Genomic DNA, 15,129 nt, shown 5'->3' with positions numbered 1-15,129 from the left:
CGCTGCGGCATCTGCAGCACACGGAACATCGCACACAGTGTTCAGCCGGCTGCAATGTTTTTCTTCATACAATCTTTGCACAGAAAGATTATTATTATTATTATTATTGGGGGATGTCTTACTTTCGGGGGTGCCTTATATTAGACAATTCAACAAATCCTCTATTTCTTACTTTCGGGGGATGACTTATTTTCGGGGAAACAGGGTATAGGTTATCACTAGGGGCCCCAAACCCAGCATCCCCACTGGTATTGGTAGGGTCTTGGGTATCAGCTCTCCACTGATCTTATTATTGATAACCTGTTCTACGAATAGGCCATCAATATCTGTAACCCAGAAAACGCTTTTAACTCTGGGATTTTAATGTGTTTGCCCAGGAATTTCTATTTAGGGCCCATCTTCTGATCCCTGTAGGTCTCTACCGATAAGACATTTATGGCCTAAGGAAAGGTCCATTTTTAGTGTTCCTGGATGACCATTAAGTTCACACCTCTATTCGGTGGGAATGCCTCAAACTGTTTGCAGAGCATAAACCTCTATATAGTCTATTCCAAATAAGCAGGCTATTCGGTCTTGCTACTGCATCTTTCTTTGCCGATTTTAATTTTTTTATTTTTTTCTTATATGCTATGCATGATCTGGATAAAATGTACAAGATAGAACAAGTATCTTCTCCTTTCAGATCGTGTTCACTTTTTTTTTTTATTTACTGTCGGATGCAAAAACATGGTGTAAAGAGGTGTTAATAAGAGATGAGCGAATATGCTCGATCGAACACCTCGGCTGCATAGCTCCCGGTGCAAAAACACTTTCAGGGGTTTCAAATTTTTACTGCCCCTCCCACCTACCCTGCTGCCGGGAGCTATGCGGCCGAGGTATTCGATCGAGCATATTCACTCATCTCTAGGGTTAATCAATTCATATTTTTCCTTTGTTCTGTCCAAGATATTTTCCTGACCGAGATGTAGTTCTTCAAGGTTACAAATTTAACCAACCTTGAAGGGTCTTTTGTCCACTTAAAGCAAATGTACCACGTACATAATGTGTGCGTGCGTGTGCGTGCGCGCTTTGTGTTTTGCTATGTTTTTGTTTACTGGAATATGGGGATAGCCATATTGCGTATGCTACTGAGTTTTAATGTTATCTCCTTTCACTGTTCACGAGAACAGAGCCCCATTCCTCTGCATGCTTGGACTGCAGAAGATGGCAAAGTACAATGCTCGATTACCACCATCCAGTTTGAATCCTTGACCTGTTGCTACATCCAGGCAAGCGATCAGGGCACCCATTGATCACGAGAAAGGGGATCCTAACAGTCGGACCTCCTCCAATGAGCAAGTTATCCCCTATCTTGTGAATAGTGAGTAGTAGAGATGAGCGAACACTGTTCGGATCAGCCGTTCCGAACAGCACACTCCCATAGAAATGAATGGAAACACCTGGCACGTACACTTTGCCGGCGGCCGGTCGCCGTGCCAGGTGCTTCCATTCATTTCTATGGGAGCGTGCTGTTGGGAACGGCTGATCCGAACAGTGTTCACTCATCTCTAGTGAGTAGCATTAAAACTTGGGCTAACCCATTCACATTCAGAGGTGTGCTTTACAGCAGCCACATCGCCAATAGGAACCTGTAGTCTCTGAATTACTTTTTGAATCCTTCATTGTGAGCGGTGTATTTTCTGTTCTATGTATGTGTGTGTATATGTAATATCTGTTATTGTAATCCTGCCTGTAATGATTTTTACATGGCTGTGGAGAAGTAATATCTACAGACCAGGAAGTTAAGGCCTATTATGAGGTTCCATGGCCTGAGTGAAAAAATTTTAATTATAGATAATGACATGGAAATTTACTAAAATCACCAGAAATCTATTAAAACACGCAACTTCATGTAAACAGTAAGTCATTCCCTTTATGAGCTCCGTTGACAACATTCACTCCTACTTGGGAAAGAGGAGAAATCGCTCTTTATACGAAAATGTCAAAACAGCTGTTACTCATTCCCTACAATGTAGATCCAAGTAGAATTTTTAGTGACAACATGCACTCGTATATGTCGCATGTGATCACGTATACCCTGTTCCTGACCTTCTGTTCCTTCAGCCTCAGTATTACGTTTGCTGAGAATTACTCCGAGTATTATAGCCTATTTTCATTTACGACTGCGCTGTTCTTTTTTTTTTTTTTTCTACCAAGTCCTAATCCCTTAGAGATTAATATCAAATAAAGTTTCCCGAGAAGCTTATTTTATTAAGTTATCAGAGTTTCTTAGATAATGGCTGTGTTCTTTGATAGGAAACCAGCTGTCTGTGGACAGAAGACATCAAATCTTACCCTCTGGGACCTTGCGGATACTTCGAGTTGCTCTGCATGACCAGGGACAGTACGAGTGCCAGGCTGTGAATATCGTGGGATCTAAAAGTACTTCAGCGCAGTTAACCGTACAAGCCAGAGGTAAGGGGTGGCGCCAAAGGATGCACTAAAATGTTTTTTGGTGTTTTTTTTCAATATATCATTAGTATTATTAATAATAATAATAATAATAATAATAATAATAATATCATTATTATTATTATTATTATTATTTGTTTATATAACACCATTAATTCCATGGTGCTTTACATTTGGGGGTTACATACAATACATAAAAAATATAGGTAGATATAATACTAACAATGACCGACTGGCACAGTGGGGTAGAGGGCCCTGCCCGCGAGGGCTTACAATCTTTGAATCTGACAAAATCCTGTCTCTGTCCACTGTATATTTCTATTGGTGGTTGATTAAGATGGGTGTTGGACCACCCCCAAGTATAAATCCTTAAAGTAACAATTCTAGAAAACCTTTTGAATCATAATATTTGTTGTTTTTTTTGGCAAGTTCCTCATCTTTTAGTGTCTGTCCCTTTAAATTATACAACATAGTTTGGATACCAGTATGCGTGAGTTTGTTGATTTACCAAGGAAGAGCATTTTTCCCCTATCCACAGGAGATCTGATTTTTCTGGGTCCAACCACTCGGACCAGAGTGGTTGTGCACTTGTGTAACCAGCGCTCCATTTTCTTCTTTGGGACTGATGAAGATCTGTACTTGACTATCTCCTTCAGCCCCATAGAAGCAAATAAAGTGGTGCATGCGCATTACCACCCCTATACACAGGGGGAACTCGACTGTTCAAGCGATCAGACCCTAATACCTTATTTTTAAAGAAGTGTACAGTTGCTGTTCATGACAAAGTGGAGTTTTCATACTGATTTTGTCCATTGGATAGGTCATCTGAGACCCCGACCTTGCATAGATCAGCTGTCCTAGCAGCTTTCAGGTTCAGGGAGCTGGTACTGTAGTTGGAGGAGCACATGCAGGCCACCAATACCACCACTATGCCCTGGACAGGGCTTCAAGCCTTCTCCTATTGCTTAAAGGGGTTGTCCCATAACAAGGATCCTATCTATACTGCTAGTTAATGTGGATATAAGACTTTTTCTAAATACATTGCTTTATCAAAACTGCTTTGTTTGGCCTCTATCTTAATTTATTCACTTCATTGTTTACATGGGTTTCTATGAGCACAGGGCCGTTCTGAGCTTATCTGCTCAGTCCCCAAGTGACCTAGCTGCTTGCTCTCAGGGGGGGGGAGAGGGAGGGGCTGAGTGCTGGGAGCAGCTCTGAGCTGTGTATGTCTCTGCCACAGACAAGCAACGGAGCTCCTCAGATAGGGGAGGGGGGGGGGGGGCAGGTGAGAGCTCTGGGATTTTTGAGCTCTTATCTCCTGCTCTTCCACATATCATTCGGTTTAATTGAATTTGGCTGATAAGGGCTGAGATAGGGAGTCCGATACTTCTGTATGTATTACAAACTGACTCAAATCCAGCTCTGCTACATCAGCTTCATACTGTGGTAGTTCATTTACAACCAATCCCTCATTACTGACTGCAAACATAGCAGATAGCAGAGCAAGTGAAACCCCGCCCACCAATGTGCCGAGAAAACCAGGAAGTGAAGAGAGCACACAGCCTGCAGGTTGGTGAACAAGCGTGATGGGAATACCCTTTTAAATATGAACAACCTGCATAAGCTCATGGATGCTGAAGAAGCAGCTGATCTGTGCAGGGTTTTAGTATTGGACCTGCACAGGTCACATACAAAAAAAAAATAGCAAAACAACCTGCAACAAACACAGCTTTCCACAAGGTGATTTCCAGGACTGGAAAGAGCCAGGTCTGCTGTTACTTCTTCCTTGTGTCTCATTACTCCTGGCCGTGGCCTGCCTGTTATTACAGCTCAGCACCATGCATTTCAGGAGCAATATGCTGCAATACCAGGTGCATCCTATGGACAAGTGTGGCACTGTTCTTGGTAGAAAGGTTTTTTTTTTTTAATCCTGGGTTCCCGCTAGAGATAATACTGTATTGGCATCTGAGAATTCAGATTTGCCAAACCTCCATTAAGCAAGTGAGATAAGTGGTTAAGTAGTTGAGCTATTTTATCATTTCCACCTTAGTTTTAGACCTGGAATAAATGATCTCTGCCCTTTCCAAGTTTTTCTGCAATACAGATCTTAAGTGTTCAGCCAAGGAGCAGCTGTGTTTGGTAATTGATTTCTCTTGTCTGTTCTTATGGCAAAGACAGGAGCGCAGAACTTTGGGACTTTAGAAATCTTGACGTGTACAGTAGATATGCCTTATTCCTATTCCATGTACCAGACCAGTATGTGACCTATAAAATGTATATTCTCAAACTCTATATACACTGGCAAACGTATCTTTTGTTTGATGGTTAATGGTTAAACTTGTTAATGGTTGTTGAAATGCAATTCTATTGTTTAGTAGAGATGAGCGAGTACTATTCGAAACTCCCGTTTCTAATAGTACACACCTATAGGAATGAATGGACGCAGCTGGCACGCAGGGGATTAAGTGCCTGGGCTGCCGGCACAGTCTGCGTGCCGGTCGCTTCCATTCATTCCTTTGGGTGGGTGCTATTCCAAACGGCTGTTTCGAATAGTACTCGCTCATCTCTAATGTTTAGCTCACAGAGCATTGTAAAGACTGAGAGCAGGCCTATCTATGTGAAGGGTCTACAGCCTGTGAATGAACAGTCTCATTCACTGACAGTAAATGGAGATCTTGAAAATTCTGTATGATATAGGGTAAGGGATATGCAAATAAGACCTCCTGGGTCGAAAAAAGGAACTTGCTCTAGCCTCCTTTGGAAGGAAGCTCCCTACAGATCATGTTTTTTGTTTGTTTTTTAAAGCCAAGGCAGAATGTCTACTCCAAAAGGAAGAAGAACCTATTCTAATTCTTAGCAAAGCATGCATGGTCTAGTAAGGCCCTGTACACCGCACAGGGACATCTCCGTAATGAGACATAGTATCCCTTCTGTATAATATACAGACAGTATATTATTAAGATTCGTTGTACAAGTCTATTCTAAATGTCTAAATGTTTTTTGGATTTTTCTCCTAGTTACCCCTGTTTTTGCTACTGTGCCAAGTGACATGACCGCTGAGGTTGGCTCTGAAGTTCATATTCCTTGCAGTTCCCAAGGAGATCCTTTACCTGTTATAACCTGGAACAAGGTAACACATTAAATTACATTATATTATGTTCAGGGTTACATCCATTCCATGTACTATATAGAGCACAGACATAAAATCAGTAAGCGCTTTGGCCTGTATAGTGGCTGGGCACCAATACTGCAGCTCTGCCCCCCTTCTGATCAGTTATAGAAAAATGAAGAACCATCCCTTTAAGGATGGCTTCACACAGCTGAGCATAGGCCAAAAACTCTGTCCAAGTATAGGCTACATTTACTGGCCCAAACCAATACAGCTGGAATGAACTGACGTGCCAAGCTACGTTGGTGCCCTAACTTGGCCATGTGGAACGGACTAACACCCTTTCTCAATAAATAAAATATGTATTTGGCAAACCAGATAATTATGTCTGCAGAGAATCAGAGCCGATCCAGCTTTTGTCCTGTCTAATGCCCATGTTTAATTCTATTGCTTTAATATGATCTGACTCCTCTCCTGAGTTCTTGAAATTCTGCAATGTACTATTCCTCTGTTGAACCTACTGGAAATGTATGAATAAACCAAATGGGGATACCATCCTCCTTGTCAAAGGGGTTCGTCCCTAGACAGACTGACACCAGCAGTATGGATTGGACAGGGTTAGAGGTAGCAAGGACACCCCCGTGTCCCAAGCTGGTGTCAGTTATTTCTTGGAATAAAAATAGAGGAATGGAACAATGCAGAACTTGTCGCATAATTATTGTAATTATAATTTCCTCAATTACACGTCAGCAGAGGTGATACCAGATTAAGAGCCCTAACAGGATAGAATGAATGTTTGTGCTATGTGGATAACTGAATAAGTCATGTCAATGGTTGTTTTTTAGGATGGCATACAAGTCACTGAAAGTGGCAAATTCCACATTAGCCCCAATGGATATTTGGCTATCCGAGATGTTGGGCCAGCAGACCAAGGCCGATACGAATGTGTGGCGAGAAATAGCATTGGATATTCTGCTACAAGCATGGTCCTATCTGTGACTGGTAAGGTTAATATGCTCCATTTATTTCGCAGCTTAGAAATTATCATAATTTAGTCTTAATGTCCTAAATACCCACCATAGTGAAAGGATGGAGAGGAGAAAGTTGCATATGACCAATGTGAGCCCACCAAATGGATGGCCAGGATTAGGAGAACCACAATACTACGTGCTCTTCCTGGAACTCCCATAGAAGTGAATGAGAGTTATGGAAATGGCATAGCACAGTGAGCTCTGCTGTGTTTGTAATTCTGGTTACTTCTCTATCCAAACTGGAGACAGATAGCAGCCCAAGAAAGGGTTGGACGACCCCATACTAGAGATGCAGGAGTGGATTAAGGTTGCGATGGGCCCTGTGCTGTCCAGAAAGTCTGACCCTCACCATACATGCCAGAGATCCTTATGACAGAATAATGTCCCATAAATGCCTTCCACATAGTAAAATGTCCTGTAGCGGCCCCTCCACACAGTATGATGTCCCATAATGGCCCCTCCACAAAGTATGATGTCCCATAGTGGCCCCCTCCGCACTGTAAGATGTCCCGTAGCGGCCTCTTCGCATAGTATGAAGTCCCGTAGCGACCCCTCCACACAGCATGATGTCCCGTAGCGACCCCTACATTAATAAAAGGGAGAATAAATACACATACGTAGGGGTGACTGAGCCACTTCTGGGGCAATTTTAGGATTCCCACAACTTGGCTACTATTATAGAGGCAAGTAGACATGGCAGTCTTACTCTCTTTCCCAGGGCTCCAGCTCGGGTCCCAGTTCTCACACATACACAGCTCAGTCCATAACAGTCTTGCGTTTAAGAAATAGAATCCCTGTTATGGCTCTCATAGGGTTAATCACGGTAACAATTCTCCCAGTCTTGTCCTATAAGCTGAGTGAAATCCTGTCTCCTTCCTCGGGGCCTGTCCTTTGTGTTGCACCTTTTAGAGCTTTTAGCAATGACTTTACATTAAGTGGTGGCTGCACCTGGAAGTCATCAGGTTCCTTACGTCATTTGTCCTGCTGATCTTTTGTTATTCAGCATCTGTTCACTTTAAGTAAACTTCAAAACTTTCAAGTCCCCACATTGACGCTTGTACATACTGTTCAGTCTTGATGTCCTCATAACACAGCCAGTATTGAGTGTTGTCTATGGGATGTCTTCATTAGAAAGAAATATAATGGGAAAAAGATTAAGGAACTGAAAATTGGACTAATGTGGTGTTTGTCATAGTGGTCTCCCAGGGAGTTACTTAAAGGGTTTCCCACTAATATGACTTCTCTCCTATCTGTATAGCAAACACATGTCTGAACACTGGGCACCCAACACTCACTAGTACAGGGTCCCATATGAATAGAGTGGTGGGACATATGCTGCGCCAGTTCTTCACTCTCATCTATGGGACTGAGGTCAATGCTGTCATTCGTTTCTGTGACCGGTTGGGGTCTCTGCATTGGCATCTTCACTATAACATGTCAAAGGTTTTACGAAACATTAATAATGGAATATTGACCGTATTACCTTTATAGATCGCCAATGTGAGACCATTCTGTCCAGTACATGTGCATGTCCATTTGTCATTGCATTGTAAATGTTCTTTTTCCATGGTGTGGGGAAGTTAGCTCGGTAGAAGCAGTGGTGCGTACCCAAAGAGTCAAGGCAAGGACACAAAATATGCAGCAAACTGGTTTATTAAAAAAAAAAAAAAAAAAAAAAAAAAAAAACAGGAAAATAAATAATCCTCGACTTCAGACACAAAATGAGCAAAATAAAATACAGCCTTAAATTCAGGCAAAACAAAATAAAAAAACCTGCTCGTCTGAGCAACTAACTAAACAGAATAGATAACCTAACTATACATGTGGCTTACTTCCAGCCGCACGAACAAAACAGGAGCAATATTGTCTCACTGGATTCAGGGTTACAGGACAGAACCATACACCTCCTTTCACCTCACGACACTGCCATGACCTGCAGGCTCTGCACCCTTTTTCTGGCCCAGTAATGAGTCCAGGGTCTACACCTGGGCTGAGGCCTACTCCAGATCTACCTTGGACCACAAATATGTCAGAAACCTGGGGCTGATATATCTGGACTCCATAACTCTGTCACCTTCTGACAGTGGTCATCCTAGATGTATACACATACATCAATAAGACCTGATGGGTTATTTGGGGACAAACTCGAAATAAATAAAGTGACTTTTTCTTTAAGAGCTTCATATAGGAATGTCTACTGCTGGACCTGTTTATCGTAGGGTTCATGACTGGATCAGAATTGGGGAAGGGGGTGCCATCTTGGATAGCCAGTCCGTCTGGGTGAATGCAGAGCTTACTAATATTGGTTTTCTTTTCTTTAAGTTCCTGAAGTCAGCCGTACAGGGGACCCCTTTGTTACTATATCAATTAATGAAGCCATTGCCACGGTGGACAGAGCGATAAATTCCACAAGGTCGCATTTATTTGACAGGTATTTGGAGCTATGAATTATGTTATAGTTACTCACTATGGATCCCATTGCTTGGTATAACTCTAGATCAACTCTTCAGTCTCTGGTAGTGTACGGAGATGGGATATATAGTTTACATTTATAGAATGGCATCAGCGACAGAGACTTTTCCTAATAAGGCCTCCCTCTTACTGAGGCCTGTGCCCGTACTCAGACTGTTGTGCCAGTTTTACTAGCTGACTAAGGATTTATAATCATAAAAGCAAGTCAGTCATGGCCGTCGCCAAGTAATATTTCACTCAGGCCACGGTACGTTTATTAAAGCCCGCCATTAATATGCCAGTGGTTTATAGTATCTAGGGATGAAGCGTCTTGAGACCGTAAAACTAGTCTCCAACCTGTGTACTATTACACCATGACAAGTACATATTCACAAACTGTAAGATTGTCCCATTCATCGGTGTGGGACTTTTAGAAATCCATAGACATGCTGCAGAAACACACCAATTCAGATGTCTGCAGCATGTGAATGGAAGCCTGTGGTGTAACAGATGTGCTGCACAAGGTAAAGCGAAGACCACTTATTTGGCTACTTGGACCAGATTTCTTATGACAAAGGTTTTTTCAATTTCACCTTATGCTATGAATAATGGCCATCTTCTTTGGGAAGTCCAATTTTCACTTAATTTTTGTGTGATTGAGTTTTAGAGGCTTTTATATTTAGTTTTTCTGTAACTATGGTCCGTATTCAGAACTTCTCATTTGTTGTTTCTGATGGTTTGTTCCTCCCCGCCTTCTAAAAACCACAACTTTTTTTTTTTTTTGGCCTTATCCCCTAGGGAGCTTCAAACTGCAATCATTAGATCATTTTTAGTAGTATAACTATTGAGTCCTGCCGCAAGCTGGCCTCAATAGTTATATTTGGGAGCTGCTAGAAGAATTCTGACTGCTGTGTCAACCAAACTGCTCCTGTGGTTTCAACGTGCAAAAGTTTTTTGGGAAGTGAAAGGGGCAAAAGTCAGGTTAAAGACCCCTCAGGTACTATGCTCAGGTGCAGTTGCAGCACCTAATAAGTGTCTGCGATAAGAGGTGTCTCAGATCACTAGCATTGCCACCAGAGCTTGGCTGTGTAAATCTGCACCCCTGAGCTCTTACACTTGTGCCTTACTTAGGGTCTGTTCACAAGGAGTTTTTTTGGCAGTGGAATCCGCCTCAAACTACCAAAAATGGCTCCCATTGACTTAAAAAAAAGAAGTGAACTACTCTATCTTTCTGTGGATTTCGCGGCTGACTCAGCCACAGCATCCTTGGCACGATGCTCCCTCCTGATTAGGCCCATTTATTTGGGCCTAATCCGGAGCGGAATGCCGCGCCAGGATGCCGGTGCACTTCACTGGCATTCAGTTACCGCAAGCCGCGCGGTGTGTTCACACATGGAAGCCATTTTCTGATGTGTAGGCATACCCTAAAAGTCTCAAGAATAGTATGGCAGATGTCAGGAAGGGTTTTTTTTTGTTTTTTGTTTTTTTTTGTTTTTTTTTTTTTTTAACTTGCAAGATTTTCTGTGGGAAAACCCCATAGAAATGGGCAAAGCTTTTTCTCCTCTTATTACAATTCACTCAATATTCCCTTTATGATGATTTTTCTACCTTTCTACTGGTGTCTTATCAACCAGAACATGGTGATACTTGGGCCTATCTAGTGGTTGGTTTATATAACAGCATTTTTGTACTTTTTTTTCCCCCATGTCTTTCAGTCGTCCCCGTTCTCCAAGTGATCTTCTGGCCCTCTTCAGATATCCCAGAGATCCATACACAGTAGAACAAGCTAGAGCAGGGGAAATATTTGAGCGAACCCTCCAGCTTATACAAGAACATGTTCAGAATGGTTTGATGGTCAACCTAAATGGGACAAGTAAGTATCTCTTTATCTGAATAGAATTTATATTCCTCATAAATGGGTGTCCAGTGTCAGACCAATATTATGAGACTAAAGTTATTGTTTGTTTAATGAAAAGTTGTACAATTTTCCAATATAATTTCTGTATCAATTCCTCTGTTTTCTTGATCTCTACTTGCTGTCATTCATACTGCTTCCTTCTAGTGGATAAAAATCAGTCCATGGTCATGTGATGTACAGTCCATGGTCATGTGATGTACAGTCCATGGTCATGTGATGTACAGTCCGTGGTCATGTGATGTACAGTCCGTGGTCATGTGATGTACCATCCGTGGTCATGTGATGTACCGTCCGTGGTCATGTGATGTACCGTCCGTGGTCATGTGATGTACCGTCCGTGGTCATGTGATGTACCGTCCGTGGTCATGTGATGTACCGTCCGTGGTCATGTGATGTACCGTCCGTGCTCATGTGATGTACCGTCCGTGCTCATGTGATGTACCGTCCGTGCTCATGTGATGTACCGTCCGTGCTCATGTGATGGACAAACAAGTGCATAGTTCGTTACCAGACCGATGTCTGATTATAACGAGCTGTGCACCTGTGTGTTTATCACATGACCATGGACTGATCTCTTAATATTGGTCTGAAACTGGACAACCCCTTTAAATTGCTGATCCAACTTCAATCTATACAAAGGTCAAGTACTCTTTCTAATTTATTGAGTACAAGCTGAGACACCTCCATGCACTTTAGATGGTAGTCTAGTAAATACTGAAATCGATTAATCCAATATTTATGGGCAGCTTTATGTTGGAGGCTTGGGTCTATTTTTATTTTATCAAAAAAGAATTACTAAAGGGCCTATTACATTGAATGTTTGTTAAGGGGGCGTTCACACTACGGTCAGTGTCCGACAGGTAGTGTCTGGGCTAGTGTCCGTTCAAAATCTCGCACGGACATTAGGAGCGGACACTAGCTGTGTCCGTGACACCTGTCATTCACTTAAATGGCGATCGGGTGCGTTCTTTACATGCGGACAGTGAAGGACAGGCACGGAGTGCAAAAGAACGCTAACGATCGCCATTTAAGTGAATGACAAGTGTCACGGACACATCTAGTGTCCACTCCTAATGTCCGTGCGAGATTTTGAACGGACACTAGGAGCGGACACTGCCTGTCGGACACTGACGGTAGTGTGAACGCCCCCTTAGGCCAGTTTTTGGAATTCTCCATACATATGAATACCTGTCTCAGATAAATTACCCATTTAAGACTGTGTTCACACTTTGCATTTTTTGAATGGTTTTAAAATACATCAAAACGCATTTGGGAAAAATTGCAAATATGCAAACAATTTGCAGTACATGAGTCCAATAAAGTCCTGGAAACCCCTTTAGTCTGGCTTCAGATGGATGTATTCAGCCTATGAAATGTGGACTGTATATGGGACATATTTCCCGCATTGAATTCTGAGCAGGGACCCCGACTCAAAGTATCTAGTCATCAATAAATCTAGGAGTCCCTGCACTGATGCTGGACCACAGGCTCATGCTGTCCACTTGATTACAGTACAGGACAGCAGGGACTCCTACAGTCACAGCACCTGCTCGGTGTTCGCTTCGGGAAATACTGCATTTTTCACAGAAGACCATTGTGCAGCTGACCTTAGTCCCCATGCACACGACTTGGGGGATGACATATGAGTTCATTCTATGATGCCCTCCTCACTGTGATCACTCGGTCAGGCGCTTAGGGCCTTAGGGTACTTTGTCATGATCAACTTAATTTAGTTATGGCTTTGATTTTACACATTTTTTTTATTTTTTAGGTTACCACTACAATGATCTTGTATCACCTCACTACCTTAACCTTATAGCCAATCTCTCAGGATGTAGAGCTCATCGGCGGATAAATAATTGTACTAATATGTGCTTTCATCAGAAGTACAGAACCCATGATGGCACCTGCAATAACCTCCAGCATCCAATGTGGGGGGCATCTTTGACCGCTTTTGAGCGCCTGTTAAAATCAGTTTACGAGAATGGATTTAATTTACCAAGGGGCATAAGATTTGATAGATTATATAATGGGTATCCTCTTCCTCTTCCACGTTTGGTTTCTACAACATTGATCGGAACTCATACCATAACTCCAGATGAGCAGTATACTCACATGTTAATGCAGTGGGGACAATTCCTCGATCATGATTTGGACTCTACAGTAGTGGCATTAAGCCAGGCTAGATTTTCTGATGGTGAGGATTGTAGTTCTGTCTGTACAAATGATGCACCGTGCTTTCCGGTTATGATTCCACCAAATGATCCGCGAGTCAGAAACAAACGCTGTATGTTCTTTGTGCGTTCTAGTCCAGTTTGTGGAAGTGGAATGACCTCCTTGTTAATGAACTCTGTCTATCCTCGAGAACAGATGAACCAGTTGACCTCATACATTGATGCTTCTAATGTCTATGGAAGCTCCGATCATGAAGCCCAGGAGATCAGAGATTCTGCAAGTCACAGAGGCCTTTTAAAGCAAGGAATTGTCCAACGTTCTGGGAAACCACTTCTACCATTTGCATCGGGGCCACCAACTGAGTGTATGAGGGATGAAAATGAAAGTCCTATTCCATGCTTCTTAGCGGGTGATTTCCGAGCGAATGAGCAGCTAGGTCTAACCAGTATGCACACTGTGTGGTTTAGAGAACATAACAGAATTGCTGCTGAATTGCTCAGACTAAACCCCCATTGGGATGGGGACTCCATTTACCATGAGGCTCGCAAGATAGTTGGAGCTCAAATGCAGCACATAACCTATACCCATTGGCTCCCAAAAATCTTTGGAGAAGTTGGCATGAGAATGCTTGGGGAGTATAGCGGTTATGACCCCAATGTAAATTCTGGAATTTTAAATGAGTTTGCAACGGCCGCCTTTAGATTTGGCCACACTCTTATCAATCCTATTCTTTACCGACTGGATGAAAACTTTCAACCAATTCCACAAGGTCATTTACCGCTACACAGGGCCTTCTTCTCTCCATACCGAATTGTAAATGAAGGTGGCATTGATCCTCTCCTTCGAGGCCTCTTCGGAGTTTCAGGCAAAATGCGTGTTACGTCTCAGTTATTAAACACAGAGCTGACAGAGAAGCTCTTCTCGATGGCTCATGCCGTGGCACTGGATTTGGCAGCAATCAACATTCAGAGAGGACGCGACCATGGGATACCACCATATCATGACTTTAGGGTGTTCTGTAACCTCTCATCTGTGCACACTTTTGACGATTTGAGGAATGAGATTAAGAATCCAGATGTTATTGAAAAGCTAAGAAGGTGAAACCCTTATGATTATTATAGATAATTTTTTAAAGTGTGTCTAACCTTTATAGCATGCTTAACCCTCAAGCAAACTTTACACGTGTGTGTGTATATTACATGGGGAATAAATCTATTTCTGCTCATTATATGACTTGTATTCAATAGAGATGAGCGAGTAGTTTTCGATCGAATACTATGGTATTCGAAAAACTTGTACTCGATTGAATACCAATCTCTATTCGCAGCGAAGCGAGTCTAAGATCGGACCACAGCAGTCTCTATTGTGGTTCGATCTTAGACTCCGCCTCGTCACAGATGAGCCTCCGGCAGAACCAACATTGATTGGTTAAATGCTGTACACTGGCCAATCAACTCTGGTCAATGCATTCCTATAAGGAAAAAGTCAGCTCCTGCATGAATGCAAGCTTCCAGCTATCCCGACTAGCAAGGACAAGCCTGCTGCAGAACCAGAGTTGATTTGCCACAGGCTCGTCTTTGCTAGTCAGGAGAGCTAGCAGCTTGTGGTTACGAGGGAGCTTACTTTTTATCAGCGCAACTGCAAGCGCTGTGCAGTTAAAGCGCACAGACCCCATACACTATAATGGGGTCCGTGCGCTTTAACTACACAGAGCTCCACCTAAACACTCTCCTCCTGCTACTTGTGGACTTGGTGACTCTCCTTTAGTCGAATAGTGGTTTCCCCTGAAACAAGCATTTTTTCCCCTAGACTATAATGGGATTTGATATTTGATTGAGTAGTCGAATATTGAGGCTCGACTCGAAACGAATATCGAATCTCGAATATTTCACTACTCTCTCATCTCTAGTATTCAGCAGTTTTAGTAGTTTTCCCACATGAAGGCTCTGGAGTTTACAATTTCTCTATGAGCTGTCTGGGCAAAGCTGGCTGTC

The 15,129-nt window shown here is 42.5% G+C and overlaps 1 protein-coding gene across 2 annotated transcripts in view; it reads left to right on the top strand.

The window, feature by feature from the left end:
• The window catches only part of PXDN (peroxidasin), an 85,755-nt gene that overhangs the window by 65,178 nt on the left and 5,448 nt on the right, over nucleotides 1–15,129 (top strand). For both annotated transcript variants that reach the window (XM_075269094.1, XM_075269093.1), the window contains 6 exons: nucleotides 2,296–2,454; nucleotides 5,469–5,581; nucleotides 6,406–6,562; nucleotides 8,914–9,022; nucleotides 10,758–10,915; nucleotides 12,732–14,232. In XM_075269094.1, the coding sequence (XP_075125195.1) occupies nucleotides 2,296–2,454; nucleotides 5,469–5,581; nucleotides 6,406–6,562; nucleotides 8,914–9,022; nucleotides 10,758–10,915; nucleotides 12,732–14,232 (2,197 nt within the window). The remainder of the gene's footprint in view (nucleotides 1–2,295; nucleotides 2,455–5,468; nucleotides 5,582–6,405; nucleotides 6,563–8,913; nucleotides 9,023–10,757; nucleotides 10,916–12,731; nucleotides 14,233–15,129) is intronic.

The sequence above is a fragment of the Leptodactylus fuscus genome, chromosome 3 (assembly GCF_031893055.1).
Source record: "Leptodactylus fuscus isolate aLepFus1 chromosome 3, aLepFus1.hap2, whole genome shotgun sequence".
Classification (NCBI taxonomy): Eukaryota; Metazoa; Chordata; class Amphibia; order Anura; family Leptodactylidae; genus Leptodactylus; species Leptodactylus fuscus.
The sequence above is the reverse complement of the archived record's forward strand: the minus strand, read 5'-3'. Positions and strand labels throughout refer to the sequence as shown.